Source organism: Nerophis ophidion, linkage group LG19 (genome assembly GCF_033978795.1).
Source record: "Nerophis ophidion isolate RoL-2023_Sa linkage group LG19, RoL_Noph_v1.0, whole genome shotgun sequence".
In the NCBI taxonomy this organism is placed as follows: Eukaryota; Metazoa; Chordata; class Actinopteri; order Syngnathiformes; family Syngnathidae; genus Nerophis; species Nerophis ophidion.
In genome coordinates, this window is record NC_084629.1 from 15,834,822 (window position 1) to 15,858,323 (window position 23,502).

The following is a 23,502-nucleotide window of genomic DNA, read 5'->3' on the forward strand; positions in this document are numbered from 1 at the left end:
CAAGTACATATTTGGCTTTATTCATTATATAAATATTAATTTCCACCTTATGTTGTATATTTTTTACACAAGACTTGCAGTTAATTTTGTCATCCATTATAACGCCTAAAAATGTGTTTATTTTACATCCCTGCCGTGTATATCCATATTTATCCATGTGTATTTGTGTTTGACTGTCTCTTCTACTGTTACCAAATAACATTGTTTTAGTTTTGCTGAGATTCCAGCATAGTCTGTTTTTGTCAACCCATCTCTTTAGTTTGTTTATTTCTTCTGTTATTACTTGTATTAGTTTGTGTTTGTTCTCTCCTGAACAAAACACAGTTGTGTCATTGCAAATAGTACCAACTGCAAGTTTTTTGTAACTTTACAAATGTCATTTATATAGAGGTTGAACAATTTTGGTCCCAATATTGGTCCCTGGGTAGGCTGATGACATATTTTTGCCTTGTTTAACATATTGATTTCTGTTGGTTAAGTAGCATCTAATACAGTTCAATACCAACCCTCTGATTCAATCCTTTTAATTTTGTTGATTATGGTATTATGATTCATTGTGCCAAAAGCTTGAGTTAGATCAATATATATTTCCCCTGAACGCTAGTGTTACTATCTATTGCATTGGTAATCTTTCCTGTTATGTTGATTAATGCCATTGATCATGAGATATAATCTCAAAATCCATATTGGTTTTCTGTAAGTGTTCCACTTTTGTTTATGAATTTGTCTTATCTGTTGTTGAATAATGTTTCAATTATTTTCGAAAATTGGGTCAGTGAAGAAACAAGTTTGTAGTTATTAAATGTATGTTTTTCTCCAGTCTTTTAAATTGATACAACTCTTCCTATTTTCATTGTGTTCAAATGTGCCTGTTTGACCATTTCCTTCATTTTGTAATTTTTTTACGTTTTCGTCTGGGAAGTATTGAGGGTATTCATTCAAGGCACCATTTTTAATGATGCTATTGAGTATGCCCCATGTTGAGCTCATGTTATTTTTGTTCCTCTCTAATAAATTAACATAATATTCTTTCCTACATGTTTGTAGTATGCTGGTTAGCTTGTTCCTATATATATTTTTGTTTACCTGTTTTCTGCTTCAATAGATCTTTGTGATATAAATGTTCTATATAATGTATTTGTTGTTGCAAGCATTTTTCAATCCCTTTATCATCCGTAGTTGACTGTTCTTACCTGATTGTTTCCATGGACATTTTTTGCTGTAGAGCATCAGGAAAGTATTGAAGAAATAGCTATATGCCTCATTTACATCATTTTCATTGAACACATTGTCCCAATGTTGTTCTCTCAGGTCTTTAAAAGCATTTATGTTTTTCTCTGTGAGTAGCCATTGAAATATAATTTTGTCATCGATATTCCTGTTCTTGTAGTGTCTGTCATAAATTGTGAAAACTGGTAGATGATCACTGATGTCAGTTATTAACAGTCCGCTTGTAGTATTATTGTCAAAGCTATTGGCAAACATCGATGTGTCCTGGGATTCTGCTTGGCCTCGTGATTTTAGGATATAAACTTGTGCTGTACATTATGTATGTAACATCATCAATGGTCTTTTGGTTATTTGGGTTCAAGAGGTCAATGTGAAGTCACATAATATGAATGTTTCTTTTTGTAAATGCTGCATTAATCCAGTCCTCAAACAATGTTAATTTATTTAATAGCAAAATAAAAATGTTTATATTCAACATTTAACTTTGAGCAGATAATAACTGTGCTTTCCAGTTGTATCCTATTTGTGTGTATTATTTAGTATATTTTGAATTCCATTGCAATTCAAGACATTAGAAGGCAGTATAGATTACTGCAAAGCTATTCAACTACATCATGAAGAGGGCCACAGTTTGAGACTGCGTTTAGGTAATTTCAAAGTGATCACATCAGCTTTTACACTGCGCTGTCAATAAATGTATTATTCTGCCCTCGCTACTCGTTACAAGCGTCTGCAGCTAGTTAACAGCATGAAGAAACAGAAGCCCCAGAAGTTCTGTTGAGGATTGATGTTCCTTCTTTTGAACTATTTTCCTTCCTCAGTTTAAATTATTTACACTTCTTCCTTCATTGAGAGTTTGTAAGAATAAAAATATAAACAAAAAATTAACATTACAAAGTATTACGTCTATTGTGTATTTTACATAAGTGAAGTCAATTATATTTATATAGCGCTTTTTCTCTAGTGACTCAAAGCGCTTTACATAGTGAAACCCAATATCTAAGTTACATTTAAACCACTGTGTGTGGCACTGGGAGCAGGTGGGTAAAGTGTCTTGCCCAAGGACACAACGGCAGTGACTAGGATGGCAGAAGCGCGGATCAAACCTGCATCCCTCAAGTTGCTGGCACGGCCACTTTACCAACCGAGCTATATCCCCCCAATAATATCTTTTGTGTATTTGTGCATTGGACACGATGTATGTGTCTGTGACTCAACACATCTGATTCTCAGACAAAAAAACAACACGACCACGAGTACCAAAGACATCATAAAGTCAGTAATTTCAATACAAAACAAACTAAATATCTCTACTTACAAAGGTTTGACCAATTTTCGTGATGAAGCTTACACAAGTGGATTTCTACCATTATTGCTGCTTGTTTAGAACACTGTATCCATCGCTTAAAAGGTCCGACAAGAGACAATGACTCGAGCAATTTCTTGGGGCAAATCATTCATATTTTGCTGTCAAGTCAATGTTAATAGTTCGATTCTCGCAATTTATTTTAATTTTTTTCCTGGTTGAATGTGTAGTCTTCTTCTACTACTCACCCTACTGCTGCTTCCCTGTGGATTGGCGGGAGTACTGCATACATGAGCAACATTAGTTTTAATGGCTGCATCAAGCTTATTTGGGTGATGTTCGGCAAGCCAAATGAACAGCTTTAGCGGGCAAGATGTGGGCTGCCAGTTCAATAGGACTAGATTTCAGAGTGTTACATTTTTTGCCATTTAGCTGAATCTAGTCTTTTGTTGTGCCCTACAGAGTGATAATACTGTAAGTACTGTACCTATTACGCAGCAGCTGTTTGATTATAATTTGCATCTTAATTGTAGTCTTCATGACACAATTAAAAAGTGTTGAAACGGCATGTAATATCGCTAATCCTAATCATTACTATGTTTAGGGCAGATCCAACATTAATTAGCATCAAGCTAGCACATTTTGAAAAATGGAGCCAAACTGTATATTTAAGTGTTTTCTTATCCGGCATACTTGCTTTGTTGAAATTGAAAATTGCAACATTACCTCGAGCCAGTCCGACTAAGTCCGTTCTGAGTGTTGCTTACTAGGGGTGTGGGAAAAAAATTGATTCGAATACGAATTGCAATTCTCACGTTGTGCGATTCAGAATTGATTCTCATTTTTTAAAAATCGATTTTTTTTTTATTTTAATTTTTTTTTTTTTTTTTAATTTTTTTTTTTGATTAATCAATCCAACAAAACAATACACAGCAATACCGTAACAATGCAATCCAGTTCCAAACCCAAACCTGACCCAGCAACACTCAGAACTGCAATAAACAAAGCAATTGAGGAGACACAAGCACGACACAGAACAAACCAAAAGTAGTGAAACAAAAATGAATGATATCAACAACAGTATCAAATTAGTTATCATTTCAACATAGCAGTGATTAAAAATCCATCATTGACATTATCATTAGACATTTATAAAAAAAAAGAACATTAGTGTCACAGTGGCTTTCACTTGCATCGCATCTCATAAGCTTGACAACTCACTGGGTCCAATATTCTCACAAAGATAAAATAAGTCATATTTTTGGTTCATTTAAGATTTAAAAAAAAATTTACATTATTGCAATCAGTTGATAAAACATTGTCCTTTACAATTATAAAAGCTTTTTAGGAAAATCTACTACTCTGCTTGCATGTCAGCAGACTGGGGTAGATCCTGCTGAAATCTTATATATTGAATGAATAGAGAATCCTTTTGAATCGTGAAGAAATCGTTTTTGAATCGAGAATCGTGTTGAATTGGGAAAAAAAATCAATTTCGAATCAAATCGTGACCCTAAGAATAGATATTGAATCGAATCGTGGGACACCCAAAGATTCACTGCCCTACTGCTTACTTTGTGTTACTTGTTTGTTCGCCAAGTGTTGCCGAGTCTGCAACTGGACGTGACGTCACTTGCAACAAAGGTATTGAAATATGACACCAATTGATTTTACTTGAATTGATACTCGGACAATGGAATTTGGTCGGCACCTATAAAAGTACTGAATTCAGCACTGATTTCGCATGGCACCCTTATGTTGTTTGTATTTTCTTTACAATGACTGATACCATATTATGCATCTTTTAACACAACACTCACCACTTGTGAGCAAACATACTGCTGAAGTTTACATCGTAGTTTAAAGAGAAAGTGCTGTATGCTGTTCTCTTAACTCAAAGCCTGGTATTTTGACGTTGAAATCAGGATTTGGTGACATTAACAGGCGGATAGAGTAGATTGTCGTCAGTGTTTCCCTGGTGCTCGCTCACAGCGTAGATCAGAGCTTTTAACCTATTGTCAGCTCACATGTCACATATTTCAATTTGTATGTGCAGCGTGGTAATGAGGGTTGGGTCGGTGGCTGCTGCAGATGTTCAAGTCTGCTGAGCTTGTTTTTTTTTTCCCCTCTACCGCCAGCACCACCACCGCAGCGTCTGCCCAAGATGATGACGAGTGTTACGGATTGTCTCTTGTCCTGTGTGTTGTATAAGCGCGAAGGCTTTCTGACTGACTCTCAAGCACTTTCTCTCTCATCCACAGCCGTTTGAGGCCAGTGACCTGCTGCTGGGCCTGAACTTCGCAAAGGTGCTGAGCAGTCTGGTGGCGCTCAATAAAGTGACGGCAGGTTAGTTCAAATTAAGTGTGTGTGGGTGTTCATATTGGAAGACACAGCAGTAGTCAATGAGCATGTGTGGGCGCTGACCGCTCCAACAAGGTCTGATTTATTTTTATGTTGCCCTCTCCTCTCTAGATATCGGCGTGGGCAGTGATTCGGTGTGCGCCCGACACTCGTCCGCCCACCGCATCAAGTCTTTTGAGTCACTGGCTTCCCAGACTTCACTGGGTCGATCGTCCAAGCTGCTGCAGAACCAGTTTCGCAGTCTGGTAAGCCCAGTGCTTCAAACAGTAACTGAACAATTGAAGTCCACATTAAGGGATTACCATATGTAATTTGGTATGGTTTTAAATTATGGGCATGTATTCAGTGCTAGTGTCAGTTGTTCAGGGGTGTGGTTAAAATGATCCCTGGTATGATTTCTTAAGGAAAATACTGAAGAAACCCCCATTATGGCTTCAAATAGCTGTCAGCACAAGTACAAGAAAATTGTGTATTTCATGGTGGTGGTTTGGGATGAGCGATATTGCCTAAAATCTGTATCCTGATGTATACATTGCAGCCTTCTGTGATAACCATGTAGATTACAATATATTAATTTGTGTATAAATGATAATATAACCATTTCAAAACGGCTTACAAAGGCTCTTAATTAAGCTTCTAACGTATCCTTTTGTATTATTTTCTCAAAACTATTATTTATCTACTTGCTAATTTATTGTTAATAGTTCTGTTAAAATGTAATAAACACTTCTTTTTTACATTAGTTTTGACTGTTAATTTGGGTATTGATACAGTACCAGGTAATAACAAGGGCAGTATTGTCAATACCAATGCTTATACTGACACCGGAAATTTTCAAGATTATTGAACAATTAAATGAATAAGTTAGAGTTGAAAAAAAAGTGTGAATGATAGGATTGTGAAAGATAGGCACCTCCCCTTTAAAACCCTCCTGGGGCCATGGGCTTATATCTTTAGTTTGTAAACAATACCAAAAACTACAAAAGATCTTTTGATAAAAAATTATCAGTATCGACTATTGACCTATATTGGGTAGGTGTGGCTCAGATGATAGAGCGGCGGTCCACCAACTTGATGGTTCCTGATTTGAATCCTGCTTCTGCCATCTTAGTCATGGCTGTTGTGTCCCTGGGAAGACACTTCACACTTCACCCACCTTGCTCCCAGTGCCGTTCACACTGTATAAATGTAAATGTTGTATAAATGTGAATGGCTATTTGGTGATGATTGTAGAGGCAACAGGCGCAAATTGGCAGCCATGTGTCCGTCAGTTTACACCAGTGCAGTTGTGGCTACAAATGTAGCTTACCACCATCATGTGTGAATGAAGGATGGACTCTCAGTTTTCACTGTTTAGCGCTTTAAGTGTCTACAAAAGCTCTAAATAAATGTAATCCATTTTTAATATTATCATATTGATACTATATTTTGCATTATTAATGTCGATATTTGTATCGATCTACCGCCTACCTTTGTTCACACGCAAGAGCTCTAGCTAGCGTTTAGCGGGGTGCATATCATCCTACGGTGTGTAGTGTAGCATGTTTAGATATTCCTTGTCCCTTGATGATAATGATACTTGTAAAAAGCTTCCGTTGATTTGCCGCCATGGAGGGAAGAATTTCTGACTTAGACGTTGCTTTTCTCTGTGGAGGGAAGTTAGGCTCTAGCAAGGATGCTACAGTGTGTGAGGATATGTTTGTTTGCTTGTGGCTGCCAAATTTGTGGGACACAACTGGAATGTGTCGTCAACGTGCATTATCATAATATAAACCATAGCGGTGGTAATGTCGAGGTTTGTGGGTGCATGAGTGGCACGGGGAGCTGTGGTTCATTAAGAGTAACATGAATTCCAACTTATACCCTTCAGAAACTGGACCGCACTGCGCTTCTCCAGCACAGTTTACAGTAGAGGTGGGTGAAATCATAGATTTTTAGATGCAATGCAATTCATACATGGACGATTATAAAATTGATTACTAAACGTCAATAATCAATATTTTATATGTTATAAATAGAGTAATGCAGACAGTTCTAAAATTTAGCCGACTGCAGTGAGCCACCTTACTGAGAGATTCCACTTATGTTCCAGTTTTGCACATATTTACATTCATTTAATAAATGAGGTGGAAATTAATGTAGCGGTTTCTTATTACAAATACACTGTTTTCGAAAGATGCAAGTGATAAATGCTTATTTAGTGAAACGAAAATAAATTTAAAACGACATCAAAATGCATAAATTAAAGATGCATCACTAATTGATTTTTTATCGATTTATAGCTCCTGAATCGTAATTAAATCGTGAGATGTCCGAAAGTTCCCACCTCTAGTTTACAGCATGATAAGCAGCTTAAAACTCTCCAAAAGGACAAGTGCCTTGCTGAGGATTGTGAAAGTGATGGAGGGGCCAAGTGTGTCTCCTCCAGACCTTAACCCAAATCAGTATTTGAAGCATACTATCAAGCGAAGGTGACATCCATCAGTGATGTAATCATTCAGGAAGGGAAGAGGATTTCACAAAAAATCTGTACAGCTCTGGTGAATTCAATGCCAAAAAGAATGAAGGCAGTGCTATAGTTAGACAAATGACTGCATGTTGACTCATTTTCTGTGGAGAGTAAAACTCTAATGCCACACATCTAGTATTCATTGTCCCATGCTGAAGTACAAAGGGTGTACTCACATTTAATCTCATTACGTCATTGAAAAGTCTCACAATCTTGCTTGGTTTATTTCTTTCAGGACATGTCAGAGAACAGTGCACAGCATCTGTTGGTGAAGGCGCGTTTCAACTTCCAGCAAACCAATGAAGATGAGCTCACCTTCAACAAGGGTGATATCATCGGCGTGACTCGTCAGGAGGATGGGGGCTGGTGGGAGGGGACCCTCAACGGCAGGACGGGATGGTTTCCTAGCAACTATGTCCGTGAACTCAAAGGCTCTGGTAAATATAAACTCTGACTTTTGTGGTCATGTGACCTTATCTGTGTTCAATTCTTCATTAAATTTATTTGCTCTGCTTGTAGACAAACAAGTGTCCCCAAAGTCTGGTACACTTAAAAGTCCACCTAAAGGCTTTGATACATCTGCAATTAGCAAAACATACTACAACCTGGTAGGCAATTTTATTTTCTAGGCCATTAATTTTAGGGATTCTTTTGTGACTCAATTTACATTTTCTTGAATTGTAGGTGTTGCAGAACATTTTAGAAACAGAGACAGAATATTCTAAAGACCTTCAGAGCCTCCTGACAACGTACCTGCGCCATCTTCAGAGCTTTGACAAGTATGAAAGTAACATCTGAAATTAAAAATATGGGGGGAAAAAAAATGTCAATGTCTCACAATACACCGTCTCTCTGACATGCAAGGCTGAGCGGCGCTGATGTATCGCTGATCCTCGGCAACCTGGAAGAAATCAGCACCTTTCAGCAGATGCTCGTCCAAACACTGGAGGAATGCACCAAGTAAGTCTGGCCTCTAAGTCCCACTGCAGCAGCATTCCCTGTTTCATAACAAATGAAGAGACCTCTAGTGTTAAGTTTTTGTACTACAAGGATGGAGATTTAGGCATATTTGACATTTATTGTCTTTATTTGAGCCAATATTTTATTTTTTTAAGGCTTCCAGAGAGTCAACAAAGAGTAGGTGGCTTCTTCCTCAACCTCATGCTCCAAATGAGGGCTCTTTATGTGGGTTATTGCTCCAACCACCCCTGTGCAGTGAATGTGCTCACGCAACACAGGTTTGTGAACACACTCGCTGCATTCAATTAGCCAAGAATAACAGTTATTCTAAGCTTATCATCCGTTTATCCGTGAATTAACTGCTTGGTCATTGTGTTCTGGCAGTGAATTGCTGGGGGAGTTCATGGAAGGAAGGGGAGCTGTTAGTCCAGGGATCCTCACCCTGACCACTGGTCTCAGTAAACCCTTCATGAGGTTGGATAAATACCCTACCCTACTCAAAGAGCTGGAGAGGCACATGGAGGTGCGTGGGCATTCGCACCTTGTCGTGTCTTACTAATGTTTGCCCTAACTTTGTGTTTTTTGTTTTTCAGGAGAGCCACCCGGACAGAGGTGACATCCAGAAGTGTATGGCATCGTTCAAGAATCTGTCGGTAAGGCCACCGCGCATCATGTCCTCCTGTTGCCTACATAAAGATGTACAACTTTGAGCCATGGCTTGCTTCTTCTGTGCCAGGTGCAGTGCCAGGAGGTGCGGAAGCGCAAGGAGCTGGAGCTGCAGATCCTGACCGAATCCATCCGGCTGTGGGAAGGGGATGACATCAAGACTCTGGGCTCTGTGCTGTATATGAGCCAGGTCCTGGTGCTCAGTCCTGGGGCAGAGGTAGCTCCAGTAATCATGTTCTTCACTCTCACAATACAATTCAATTTAATATCAACATACAGTCCAAGATGGCAGCAAATACCCATGAGAAGGGCAAGTTATGTTATTCTGCATTTTGCTATTGCCTGTAAAAGTTAGATTTTATATTTGAATAGTAAAATATATCATAATAAACTGCATCACAGGCCTTTTTATGGCCTGCTTTGTTTTTTTTTTTGAAGTTGGTGACAATTTTCTTGTGTTTTTTAATTTTATTTCCCCATACATTTGTTGCCATCTCTCTATACCTCCAGGAAAAGAGCGAGCGTTACCTCATGCTTTTCCCCCACGTCCTCCTCATGTTGTCAGCCAGCCCCAGGATGAGCGGCTTCATATTCCAGGTTAGTGATTAGAAACATGCTCCCTTGATTTGTATCTAGAGTTGAATTAATTCCTGTTGACGCTCTTTAGACTAGCCAGTGCTCACACATTTACTTAAGACTGGGAAATGGGAACTGAAAATATAAAATATTTTAATAAATTAATATACTTCCAGAGACGTTTAGAGATTTTATTTTAGTCATTGCGCTGCAGATTGGTTCATTAAATAAATAATTTAAATTAGATTGATATTGATTAATCCATATTAACTTGTTCATTTTGACAGCCCTCGGAAAATCATGAGCAAATCTTTCTTCCAAAACAATCTCAGGAAAATAATTACCGGTAATGTAGACATTTTGATATGTGAGTATTGTAGAATCCAGTTTAATACCAGTTTAATGCTTTTATTTGGAAACTTACTTTGCATTTAACAGGAAGTTACCATGCACATTTTAATGCTGTATAACTACACAGTAGATGTCTCGCTCTTGTTTCCCCCTGATTACGGATAAAATAGTTGAGGTTCAATCTGTGTCGGCCCTGCAATGAAAGGGCGACTTTTCCAGGGTGTAATCCACCTTCCCACCAATTTCAGCTGGGATAGGCTCGAGCCATCACCGCGACCCAGAGAGGGACAAGCAGTAAAAAAATTAATGGATAAAAATTATAACACATGTCGACAGAAACAGACCTTTAAGTCCCAAATGTTATATCAACGTCCACTTTTGCAGGACGTTTTAGTGATGAAAAGAACACAGTGGATTAGGACTTGATGCGTTGGTCGTTTTAGACTGGTTGTCGACATGAGCATGGCAGACTGAATTGTGGTTGTCACGGCGTGGCGCAGTGGAAGAGTGGCCGTGCGCAACCCGAGGGTCCCTGGTTCAAATCCCACCTAGTACCAACCTCGTCACGTCCGTTGTGTCCTGAGCAAGACACTTCACCCTTGCTCCTGATGGGTGCTGGTTGGCGCCTTGCATGGCAGCTCCCTCCATCAGTGTGTGAATGTGTGTGTGAATGGGTAAATGTGGAAGTAGTGTCAAAGTGCTTTGAGTACCTTGAAGGTAGAAAAGCGCTATACAAGTACAACCCATTTATGGTGGGCTTATTATCCACAGGGAAAGCTGCCTCTGGCCAGCATGTCGGTGAATAAATTAGAAGACAGTGAAGCCCACAAACATGCCTTCGAGCTCAGCGGTAAGCCTTGTCTACACCTCGTTGTGCTCCTTCGGATGCCTTTTATCAACTTTTTCTGTAGGCTCCATGTTCGACCGTCTTCAAGTGGCGTGCACCAATCAGCAGGATCTGCAAGACTGGGTGGAGCATCTAACGCGACAGATCAAGCACACTGCAGCCACAGCGCCAAGCCACAAACCTCTCACTGTGCCCTGCCACACAGTCAGCACCACACACACACCATGTCTACTTTTGTTGTTTTTCTTCACTTTGTAATACCCGCTTTGGCTCCACAGCTTCCCTCCCACCCCGTCACCCCGTCCCGACACGCCGAGGGAAGGGCCATGACAGTGGCCCCCACCTACCACACCCTGCCTCACCCCTCATCTCACGGGACGTCTCACAGTACCATGATGTGGGGCCCGCTGGAACCCCCCAACACTCCCAAGCCGTGGAGCCTGAGCTGCCTGCGGCCCGCACCCCCACTCCGACCATCTGCTGCACTTTGCTACAAGGAGGTTAGAAACCTTAATTATTGTAGCTGGTGTTGCTGGTGTGGCAGCGTGAAACCCCCCTCAGAGAATATTCCAAAGCCCAGGTTTACTTCTAAACTAGGGAAACAAACGTTTTTACATCAAATTCCTAAAAACACTAGCGTCTTAAAGAAGAACTAGTACCACAGAAAACACATTGGCAATTTTTTGAATTTACATTTTAACCTTGCTAGCAAACATGGAACACTGCGGTCCAAACTTGTTATTTACATAACACAATGAATTGATCGTCGCGCAAAAAAAAATGGCAAAAAAAGCCGACACACCTTAAAAACTATTGTTTTTTTTGTGTTTTTTTTAACATGAAAACCCAGAGAGATACAAGTGGTACCAAATGGATGGATGGATAGAAAACAAATTTAAGTAATCTATTGTATGAGTGTATGTACTCTATATAGTCAGTTATGTATGTACTGTTGCCGTAATACGTTTGAAAAACATTTTATATATCATACAAATGTACCTCTATGCTTTATTTTGACAATAGCACCTGGCAAAAGTAAGGACAAAAAGTTGGAGAAAATGTATTTCATGTTAATTAATATATTTCTAGATAGGTAGTACTTTATTGATTCCATCAGGAGAGTTCTAGTTCAAGCCTGTGTAAAATACCCTCATTTTCAGGGATGGGAATTTTTCCGCGGATCCGCGGAATTCTGCCTATTTTGGCACCGCCAGGGTCGTTTATATAATATAATGCCAATGTGTGAAGGCACCAGATTGGCTAGCTCTACTATCAGCTGACGACATCAACCAATGACATTGCCCGTTATAGGCGTCTGCATGCGTCATTTGCCGACAATATCTAGTCCCTGATCCTCAATTATTGTGAGCGTTTCTGAACCCGTATTCTGTTTATATTGGTTGTGTTTATCGGCAACTAATCTGGAAAGAAAACACAGTAGCTCTCAATTAACACGTTTCTTTATTGACAAAACAGTTTCAGACCCGGGTGCGGCCGCTATGCGGCCTTCCGCAAAGCGGTGTTTTAGGGTTAAAACATTTTCTGCTGATTTTGTAATTCTTCATTCCCAGCCCTGCAATTTGACACTACTACTGACAATAACGTCTAACTTTACATAGTGTGTGTCTTTGAACCTCCGTTTGGAAATCTCTGTGTGGAAAAATCCTTGTGCCTGTATAGGATTTTCTCCATGTATTCCGACTTTCTCCCACATTCCAAAAATATGCATGTTTGGTACATTGGAGACTGTAAATTGTCCATAGATATGAGTGTGAGTGTGAATGTTTGTTTGTCTATATACAGTATGTTCCCTGCAATTTTTCATTAGCCTGTCAGTGAGCTGGTTTATTACACGTTAACATTAAGCTAGCAGCTTTACAGCTAACCATTATCCTGAGTAATTGTATTGTTTTTTTTTCCAGTATATGCCAAACTATTTCAAATTGGATTTTATTTCGCACTTCATGTGCATATTTAATGTACTTTCCTTAGTGAGGTTAGTTGTACAGTGACTTAAAGGCCTACTGAAATGAGATTTTTTTATTTAAACGGGGATGGCAGGTCCATTCTATGGGTCATACTTGATCATTTCGCGATATTACCATATTTTTGCTGAAAGGATTTACTAGAGAACATCGACAATAAATTTTTCAAATTCTGGTCGCTAATAAAAAAGCTTTGCCTTTACCAGAAGTCGCAGACAATGACGTCACTCGTGTGAGGGCTCCTCACATCCTCACATTGTTTATAATGGGAGCCTCCAACAAAAAGAGCTATTCGGACCGAGAAAACGACAATTCCCCCATTAATTTGAGCAACGATGAAAGATTCGTGGCTGAGGATATTGATAGCAAAGGACTAGAAAAAAAATAAATGAAAAAATAAAGTTTAAAAATAAAAGGCGATTGCATTGTGAGCAATTCAGATGTTTTTAGACACATTTACTAGGATAATTCTGGGAAATCCCTTATTTTTCTATTGTGTTGCTAGTGTTTCAGTGAGATTATATAGTACCTGATAGTCAGAGGGGTGTGCCCACGGGTGTCTTGACGCCAGTCTCTGAGGGAATTAGTCACGGCAGCAGCAGCACGACAGAAGTTCCGCTGATCTCCGGTAAGAGGCGACTTTTTAACACAATTTTCTCACCGAAACCTGCCGGTTGACAAATGGTCGGGATCCATGTTCGCTTGACCGCACTGATCCATTGTAAAGCTTCACTTCTGGGAATTTTAAACAAGGAAACACCGTGTGTTTGTGTGGCTAAAGGCTAAAGCTTCCCACCTCCATCTTTCAACTATGACTTTTCCATTATTAATTGAACAAATTGCAGAAGATTCACCAACACAGATGTCCAGAATACAGTGTAATTGCGCGATGAAAAGAAACAACTTTTAGCCGCTAGTGGTGCTGCGCTAATATGTCCCCTCCAACACGAGACGTCACGCGCACGCGTCATCATGTGTCATCATCCCGCGACGTTTTCAACAAGAAACTCCGCGGGAAATTTTAAATTGTAATTTAGTAAACTAAACTTTACTGGCATGTGTTGCAATGTTAATATTTCAACATTGATATATAAACTGTCAGACTGCGTGGTGGGTAGTAGTGGGTTTCAGTAGGCCTTTAATTGTGGACAAATTCAACAAAACACTTCGAGTTATTTTTTCATCTCTTATTTTACATTTTTGGCAAAAATGTTTACATTTTTGGCAAAATAACTTGCAACATTCAGATAGGGCAGATTCTAGTGTAACCTGTGCTACCTTTTACAGTACGTAGCAACAATTGATAGAAATAGAGCAAAACAATATAACATGAAAAATAGATGCTATTACTAACAAGTAATATTATACGGTAGATTTGTTTTAAACTGTAAAACTGATGGTCCACAAATACAGTTCTGAACTGTGTGAGAATCATATTTTTGCAAAAGGTCCTTAAAACAGCTGAGAGCTCCTGTAACTCTGTTTTTTTTTAGCATATTTTGTCACCCCTGTTTACTCATCACAGGAACTAAAATAAATTATTTTTTCCTCCCCAAAAAAACTGAGGTTAGATTGGCAACACTAAATTGGCCCTCGTGTGTGAATGTGAGTGTGAATGTTGTCTTTCTATATGTGTTGGCCCTGCGATGAGGTGGCGACTTGTCCAGGGTGTACCCTGCCTTTTGCTCGAATGCAACTGAGATAGGCTCCAGCATCCCCCGCGACCTCAAAAGGGACAAGCGGCAGAAAATGGATGGGTCGATGGATTGCTTAGCAAGAATTATAATTTGTTATTTCAGAACAGCTATCTCCGGTATGGTTTCCACCTTTTTGTACTTTAGATTGCTAAGTATTACTAACCTCCATTGTTTTGGTAAAATTTGAGGCGTAGCACACTTTGCACTTGTTTTTACTACAAATCCTGTTTCCATATGAGTTGGGAAATTGTGTTAGATGTAAATATAAATGGAATACAATGATTTGCAAATCCTTTTCAACCCATATTCAATTGAATTCACTACCAAGACAATATATTTGATGTTCAAACTATCCATCCATCCATCCATTTTCTACCGCTTATTCCCTTTCGGGGTCGCGGCGCGCGCTGGCGCCCATCTCAGCTACAATCGGGCGGAAGGCGGGGTACACCCTGGACAAGTCGCCACCATAAACTTTATTTATTTTTTTGCAAATTATAATTAACTTACAATTTCATGGCTGCAACATGTGCCAAAGTACTTGGGACAGGGCATATTCACCACTGTGTTACATTACCTTTTCTTTTAACAACACTCAATAAACGTTTGGGAACTGAGGAAACTAATTGTTGAAGCTTTGAAAGTGGAATTCTTTCCCATTCTTGTTTTATGTAGAGCTTCAGTCGTTCAACAGTCCGGGGACTCTGCTGTCGTATTTTACGCTTCATAATGCGCCACACATTTTCGATGGGAGACATGTCTGGACTGCAGGCGGGCCAGGAAAGTACCCGCACTCTTTTTTTACAAAGCCACGCTGTTGTAACACGTGCTGAATGTGGTTTGGCACTGTCTTGCTGAAATCAGCAGGGGCGTCCATGAAAAAGACAGCGCTTGGATGGCAGCATATGTTGTTCCAAAACCTTTATGTACCTTTTAGCATTAATGGTGCCTTCACAGATGTGCAAGTTACCCATGCCTTGGGCACTAATGCACCCCCATACCATCACAGATGCTGGCTTTTGAACTTTACGTCGATAACAGTCTGGATGGTTCGCTTCCCCTTTGGTCCGGATGACACGATGTCGAATATTTCCAAAAATAATTTGAAATGTGGACTTGTCAGACCACAAAACACTTTTCCACTTTACATCTGTCCATCTTAGATGATCTCAGGCCCAGAGAAGCCGGCGGCGTTTCTGGATGTTGTTGATAAATGGCTTTCGCTTTGCATAGTAGAGCTTTAACTTGCACTTACAGATGTAGCGAGGAACTGTATTCAGTGACAGTGGTTTTCTGTTTTCCTCTCTGAGCTGCTACCTTACCGTGGTAGAGGAGTTTGCGTGTCCCAATGATCCTAGGAGCTATGTTGTCTGGGGGTTTTCATGCCCCCTGGTAGGGTCTCCCAAGACAAACAGGTCCTAGGTGAGTGATCAGACAAAGAGCAGCTCAAAGACTTCTATGGAATTACAACGAAATGAACCCAGATTTCCCTCGCCCGGACGTGGGTCACCGGGGCCCCGCTCTGGAGCCAGGCCCGGAGTTGGGGCACGATGGCGAGCGCCTGGTGGTCGGGCCTGTTCCCATGGGGCCCGGCCGGGCACAGCCCGAAGAGGCAACGTGGGTCATCCCTCCAATGGGCTCACCACTCATAGGAGGGGCCATAGAGGTCGGGTGCATTGTGAGCTGGGCGGCAGCCGAAGGCAGGGCACTTGGCGGTCCGATCCTCGGCTACAGAAGCTAGCTCTTGGGACGTGGAACGTCACCTCACTGGGGGGGAAGGAGCCTGAGCTAGTGCGCGAGGTAGAGAAGTTCCGGCTGGATATAGTCGGACTCACCTCGACGCACAGCAAGGGCTCTGGAACCAGTTCTCTCGAGAGGGACTGGACCCTCTTCCACTCTGGCGTTGCCGGCAGTGAGAGGCGACGGGCTGGGGTGGCAATTCTGGTTGCCCCCCGGCTCAAAGCCTGTACGTTTGAGTTCAACCCAGTGGACGAGAGGGTAGCTTCCCTTCGCCTTCGGGTGGGGGGACGGGTCCTGACTGTTGTTTGTGCTTACGCACCAAACAGCAGTTCAGAATACCCACCCTTTTTGGGTACACTCGAGGGAGTACTGGAAAGTGCTCCTCCGGGTGATTCCCTTGTCCTACTGGGAGACTTCAACGCTCATGTTGGCAACGACAGTGAAACCTGGAGAGGCGTGATTGGGAAGAATGGTCGCCCGGATCTAAACCCGAGTGGTGTTTTGTTATTGGACTTTTGTGCTCGTCACAGTTTGTCGATAACAAACACCATGTTCAAACATAAGGGTGTCCATATGTGCACTTGGCACCAGGACACCCTAGGCCGCAGTTCCATGATCGACTTTGTAGTTGTGTCATCGGATTTGCGGCCTTATGTTTTGGACACTCGGGTGAAGAGAGGGGCGGAGCTTTCTACCGATCACCACCTGGTGGTGAGTTGGCTGCGATGGTGGGGGAGGATGCCGGACAGACCTGGCAGGCCCAAGCGCATTGTGAGGGTCTGCTGGGAACGTCTGGCAGAGTCTCCTGTCAGAGAGAGTTTCAATTCACACCTCCGGGAGAACTTTGAACATGTCACGAGGGAGGTGCGGGACATTGAGTCCGAGTGGACCATGTTCCGAACCTCTATTGTCGAGGCGGCTGATTGGAGCTGTGGCCGCAAGGTTGTTGGTGCCTGTCGTGGCGGTAATCCCAGAACCCGTTGGTGGACACCAGCAGTGAGGGATGCCGTCAAGCTGAAGAAGGAGTCCTATCGGGTTCTTTTGGCTCATAGGACTCCGGAGGCAGTGGACGGGTACCGATGGGCCAAGCGGTGTGCAGCTTTAGCGGTCGCGGAGGCAAAAACTCGGACATGGGAAGAGTTCGGGGAAGCCATGGAAAACGACTTCCGGACGGCTTCGAAGCGATTCTGGACCACCATACGGCGCCTCAGGAAGGGGAAGCAGTGCACTATCAACACCGTGTATGGTGCGGATGGTGTTCTGCTGACTTCGACTGCGGATGTTGTGGATCGGTGGAGGGAATACTTCGAAGACCTCCTCAATCCCACCAACACGTCTTTCTTTGAGGAAGCGGTGCCTGGGGAATCTGTAGTGGACTCTCCTATTTCTGGGGCTGAGGTCGCTGAGGTAGTTAAAAAGCTCCTCGGCGGCAAGGCCCCGGGGGTGGATGAGATCCGCCCGGAGTTCCTTAAGGCTCTGGATGCTGTGGGGCTGTCTTGGTTGACAAGACTCTGCAGCATCGCGTGGACATCGGGGGCGGTACCTCTGGATTGGCAGACCGGGGTGGTCCTGTGGGGAGTGCTCAGAGAGTATGGGGTATCGGACTGTCTGATTGTGGCGGTCCACTCCCTGTATGATCAGTGCCAGAGCTTGGTCCGCATTGCTGGCAGTAAGTCGGACACTTTTCCAGTGAGGGTTGGACTCCGCCAAGGCTGTCCTTTGTCACCGATTCTGTTCATAACTTTTATGGACAGAATTTCTAGGCGCAGTCAAGGCGTTGAGGGGTTCCGGTTTGGTGGCCACGGGATTAGGTCTCTGCTTTTTGCAGATGATGTAGTCCTGATGGCTTCATCTGGCCGGGATCTTCAGCTCTCACTGGATCGGTTCGCAGCCGAGTGTGAAGCGACCGGAATGAGAATCAGCACCTCCAAGTCCGAGTCCATGGTTCTCGCCCGGAAAAGGGTGGAGTGCCATCTCCGGGTTGGGGAGGAGACCCTGCCCCAAGTGGAGGAGTTCAAGTACCTAGGAGTCTTGTTCACGAGTGGGGGAAGAGTGGATCGTGAGATCGACAGGCGGATCGGTGCGGCGTCTTCAGTAATGCGGACGTTGTATCGATCCGTTGTGGTGAAGAAGGAGCTGAGCCGGAAGGCAAAGCTCTCAATTTACCGGTCGATCTACGTTCCCATCCTCACCTATGGCCATGAGCTTTGGGTCATGACCGAAAGGATAAGATCACGGGTACAAGCGGCCGAAATGAGTTTCCTCCGCCGGGTGGCGGGGCTCTCCCTTAGAGATAGGGTGAGAAGCTCTGCCATCCGGGAGGAGCTCAACGTAAAGCCGCTGCTCCTCCACATCGAGAGGAGCCAGATGAGGTGGTTCGGGCATCTGGTCAGGATGCCACCCGAACGCCTCCCTAGGGAGGTGTTTAGGGCACGTCCAACCGGTAGGAGGCCACGGGGAAGACCCAGGACACGTTGGAAAGACTATGTCTCCCGGCTGGCCTGGGAACGCCTCGGGATCCCCCGGGAAGAGCTAGACGAAGTGGCTGGGGATAGGGAAGTCTGGGCTTCCCTGCTTAGGCTGCTGCCCCCGCGACCCGACCTCGGATAAGCGGAAGATGATGGATGGATGGATGGATGGGTTTTCTGAAGTGTTCCTGAGCCCATGTGGGGATATCCTTTAGAGATTGATGTCGGTTTTTGATACAGTGCCATCTGAGGGATCGAAGGTCACGGTCATTCAATGTTGGTTTCCGGCCATGCCGCTTACGGTTAGTGATTTCTCCAGATTCTCTGAATCTTTTGATGATATTATGGACCGTAGATTTTGAAATCCCTAAATGTCTTGCAATTGCACTTTGAGAAACGTTGCTCTTAAACTGTTAGACTATTTGCTCACGCGGTTGTGGACAAAGGTGTGAACGTCGCCCCATCCTTTCTTGTGAAAGACTTAGCATTTTTTGGGAAGCTGTTTTTATACCCAATCATGGCACCCACCTGTTCCCAATTAGCCTGCACACCTGTGGGATGTTCCAAATAAGTGTTTGATGAGCATTCCTCAACATTCTCAGTCTTTATTGCCACCTTTACCATCTTCTTTGTCCCGTGTTGCTGGCATCAAATTCTAAAGTTAATGATTATTTGCAAAAAAAAAAAAGTTTGTCAGTTTGAACACCAAATATATTGTCTTTGTAGCATATTCAACTGAATATGGGTTGAAAATGATTTGCAAATCATTGTATTCCGTTTAAATTTACCTAACACAATTTCCCAACTCATATGGAAACGGGGTTTGTATTTTGAGTACATTTGCAGCCTGTTTAGCAACTGGACTAGTTAGACCCGACTGAAATGTTATCTCTTTTCCTTGTGCGCAGGATCTCAGTAAAAGTCCCAAGAGTGTAAAGAAACTTCTTCCCAAGCGCAAGCCTGAGAGAAAACAGTCTGAGGAGGAGTTCGCCTTGAGGAAGAGTATGTTTGACCTCTTTAATCTTCGTGTCCATAGGTGGTCCGCCTGCACTCTGCAGTTAGAAAATGAGAAACAGCTATATGTAGGAGGCGATGCAGCAAACTACAAGCACAATATTAACATATTGCTAAATAAACACCTTTCTGTTTGCGTTTAAAACCGAATAAAATAATCTTGTATTTTTTGATGATCCATTTATGACCTCTCTTTCTTAGGCACAGCAGCCCTTGAAGAAGACGCTCAGATCCTAAAAGTCATTGAAGCCTACTGCACCAGCGCCAAAACTAGGCAGACACTCAACTCCAGTAAGTGCGGTGATTCCCCATGCATTCATTTATTTGTTGCGGCCTGCCACATATAAACTTGGGTTGACACAAATATATTTGATGTAACCTTTTTAGGAATTCTCCATGTCTATGTATATTTTGACTTTTATTTGGAAACATTGACTTTGAAAGTGTCACTTGACTATTGAGCTATTAGGGCTAGCAAGCACATGCTGAATTAAGACTACAGTTTAATTGACACTTATTATGTGCAAGTATATCTGTTGACATTGTATTAATAATACATTTGTGTGCATATAAGATGAAGTTATTCAATTTATTTCATAAGTTGACAGAATTATACCTTGTGTTTTTCCCCTATATTAAAGTAATGCACCATTTGTGCACTTTAAAGTCCACGATTATTTTTACTCATTTACTAAATGAGATGCACATGAAACAAGGCAAATTATGCAAATTAAACACTTAATGACACCATCAGGTGGTTACGCTGTGATGTGCACAACAGACAGTTAGGACAGGTGGTGTCTCGCCTTTGTTAAACCATAACTAAGCAGTAAAATTGCTGTCTTAGCGTTTAGCGTCACGTAGGGGTGTAACGGTACACAAAAATTTCGGTTCAGTACGTACCTCCGTTCAGAGGTCACGGTTCGGTTCATTTTCGGTACAGTAAGAAAAAAACAAAATATACATTTTTTGATTACTTATTTAACAAATTTGCTAAATCTTCCACCAAAAATAATTTTCTTAGTGGAATATTTGATGTGAAGTAATCGGAAACTTGGATAGGTCAATAATTCATAATAACATTGAATTTGATTCAATATTATGTTTTAAACAATGACAGTTTGAAAGAAAAAAAAACAGCTTTGTTTTATTAGTAAACGTTGCAAGTTTTTCTAAATTACATTTAGCCTTTAAGATTTTTTATTTCACTTCTGTTTATGTTTTTTTTTATTTTAATGGTATTTTTAGAATGTGCCTTGGGCCTTTAAAACATTAGTTGTGTGCCGCAAATGTGCTCCGGGGCACACTTTTGAAACCCCTGCTATAGATAATAAAAAATTAAATCTGATTAATCAAAGGATTAAAAGCAGAGCCTGGCGACGCATGCGCGTTTATCATAACTCTCTCGCTCTCTCTGTCTCTGCCCCGCCCTCACGAATGTTAACGCTGTGTGCACCACTTTTTTTTTGTTTTCAACCCCTTCTTCACCCTGAACGTACATTAAAAATAAACACACTACCATAACTTAAAATGCCGGACATTCGAGGCATTTAAGAAACTCCACATGGACAGCTCCGCAAAGAGGACGTATCCCGTGACAAGAGGAGGTGTGGTCAGTCTATCATAGGCCAGTCGTTGCTAGTGTTGTTTTTTTTATTGATTGAAACTTTTATTAGTAGATTGCACAGTACAGTACATATTCCGTATAATTGACCACTAAATGGTTACATCCTAATAAGTTTTTCAACTTGTTTAAGTCGGGGTCCACGTAAATTAATTCATGGTGCCTCGGTGTGCATTGTTTACACAACGTGCGGTGCGCTACTTATATGTCCGTGTCGTTCGGTTCACCTGCGAACCGAACTGAAACCCCCGTACCGAAACGGTTCAATACAAATACACGTACCGTTACACCCCACGGCTTTTTAGACGGAACAGCGACACAAGACACTTTCACACAGATGATGCAAAATTCATCTGAATCGTAGCAGTAGGTCTGGTATGTAGATTATGCCCATGCGTAGTCATTAAGATATCTACTCTGATGCCATCTTGAACTTTTTACAGCTCTACATACACAGCAAAAATTTAAATGTAAGTAAGATTAAATATGTCAAATAAGGGTGATATTTGCTTATTTTCTGTCTGATAATTCTTCTCACTAAGCAGATTTTATGTTAGTGTTTTACTTGTTTTAAGGGTTTTGGTCCTAAATTATTTCAGTAAGATATTACAGCTTGTTGCTGAGATTTTATGACCTACGTATATTGAGTAAAACATGTTTTAAACTACAATATCAACTGATGTAAAGCTGTGTCAACAACACTCACAAGTATAAAACTGCTTTTTCAAAGTATTAATTTTTTACTTCAAGCATGAAGAAAAATGATATGCCAAACGCATATCATTATGTCAAGAAAATGGCACTAGCATTTACTTAATTTTAGAATATTTTTCAACATATTGAGCAAAAAGCTCTCTTTATTTTCTACTAAGAGAAGTGCACTTGTTATTAGTGAAAATATACTTATTTTAAGGTATTTTGGGTTCATTGAGGTTAGCTAATTTTACTTGTTTTGGAAAGTCGAATTTTCTTTTTCTATTGGCAGACAATTTTGCTTAGTTCAAATAATATACCCCTAATTTTAGTATTTTTTTCTTCTTCTTTTCAAACACTGACTTTTTGCAGTGTAGACGTTGAGTGCTCGACTTTCTTTGCTAAAATGCTAGAGGCGCTGTTAACTCGGTGACCAACCACAACTTTTGTCAATTATGTTGTTTAACTTTGTTCATTGCAAGCAATTCATGGCAGTTAAAGAGAGATGAGGAGTGTTGTTGCAGCTGGAAATACTCAGTGTGTTACAACAGTCACTTGATGGCAAGTTTTGAGGCGTGTTATTGCAGCTAAAGCTACTCGGTGTGTTACAACAGGGCTATTAAACTGGTGGCCCCGGGGTGAAATTCGGCGAGGGTATGACACCTGACCGGCCTGTGAATTCAGAATTTAGTAATGCTTAAAAAAAGACAAAAATAAATTGTCCACTGCAAAGGACGCTGGTTCTTGGAAATATACCAGAAATAGTTGACAGTGAAGGGAGAAGTCTGGCACCCCGGTACTTGAATTGTCTGAAAATGTGGTCCCCAAGATAATTTTGTTAAATGGCCCTGTGTTACAACAATCCGTTTAATTGCACATGTTGATGAGTGTTGCTGCAGCTGGATATAATCAATGTCTTACAACAATCAATTTAATTGCACATGTTGATGAGTGTTACTGCAGCTGGACTTAATGTGTTACAAGAATCACTTTATTGTAATGTTGAGTGTTACTGCAGCTGGACTTAATCAATGTGTTACAATAATCACTTTAATTGCACATGTTAATGAGTGTTACTGCAGCTGGACTTAATCAGTGTGTTACAACAATCACTTTAATTGCAAATGTTGATCTCAAATCAGAGGAGTAGGCGTTCACCAAAGTAAGCTGTGCTGGTCGGGTACACAGGAATAAATGTAAAAAAATAAATACATCTGACCAATCACAGTTATGGTTGAAGTGGCCAGGATGTGAGGTTAGATATTTTTAGAGGTGTAGTGTATGGAGGAGCATAACCCAGACTTTAGACCAGGGGTCTCAAACATGCAGCCCGCGGGCCATTTGCGGCCCGCGAGACATTATAATGCGGCCCGCGCTTTGATATGACAATTTAATGTTGGCGCTGCACGCTAGTTTAATATGAACTGCGCTTGACAGCGTCATGCTTGCCAACGTCCCCAATTTTCCCGGGAGAC

At 41.5% G+C, this 23,502-nt stretch overlaps 1 protein-coding gene across 3 annotated transcripts in view; it reads left to right on the forward strand.

The window, feature by feature from the left end:
* The window catches only part of LOC133538058 (rho guanine nucleotide exchange factor 7-like), a 67,511-nt gene that overhangs the window by 27,376 nt on the left and 16,633 nt on the right, over positions 1-23,502 (forward strand). For all 3 annotated transcript variants that reach the window (XM_061879322.1, XM_061879321.1, XM_061879320.1), the window contains exons 3-18: positions 4,798-4,882; positions 5,009-5,142; positions 7,642-7,843; positions 7,926-8,014; positions 8,091-8,185; positions 8,271-8,366; positions 8,522-8,644; positions 8,751-8,889; positions 8,960-9,019; positions 9,103-9,249; positions 9,543-9,629; positions 10,731-10,809; positions 10,871-11,010; positions 11,085-11,306; positions 19,605-19,698; positions 19,912-20,001. In XM_061879322.1, coding sequence (XP_061735306.1) covers positions 4,798-4,882; positions 5,009-5,142; positions 7,642-7,843; positions 7,926-8,014; positions 8,091-8,185; positions 8,271-8,366; positions 8,522-8,644; positions 8,751-8,889; positions 8,960-9,019; positions 9,103-9,249; positions 9,543-9,629; positions 10,731-10,809; positions 10,871-11,010; positions 11,085-11,306; positions 19,605-19,698; positions 19,912-20,001 — 1,882 coding nt within the window. The remainder of the gene's footprint in view (positions 1-4,797; positions 4,883-5,008; positions 5,143-7,641; positions 7,844-7,925; positions 8,015-8,090; positions 8,186-8,270; positions 8,367-8,521; positions 8,645-8,750; positions 8,890-8,959; positions 9,020-9,102; positions 9,250-9,542; positions 9,630-10,730; positions 10,810-10,870; positions 11,011-11,084; positions 11,307-19,604; positions 19,699-19,911; positions 20,002-23,502) is intronic.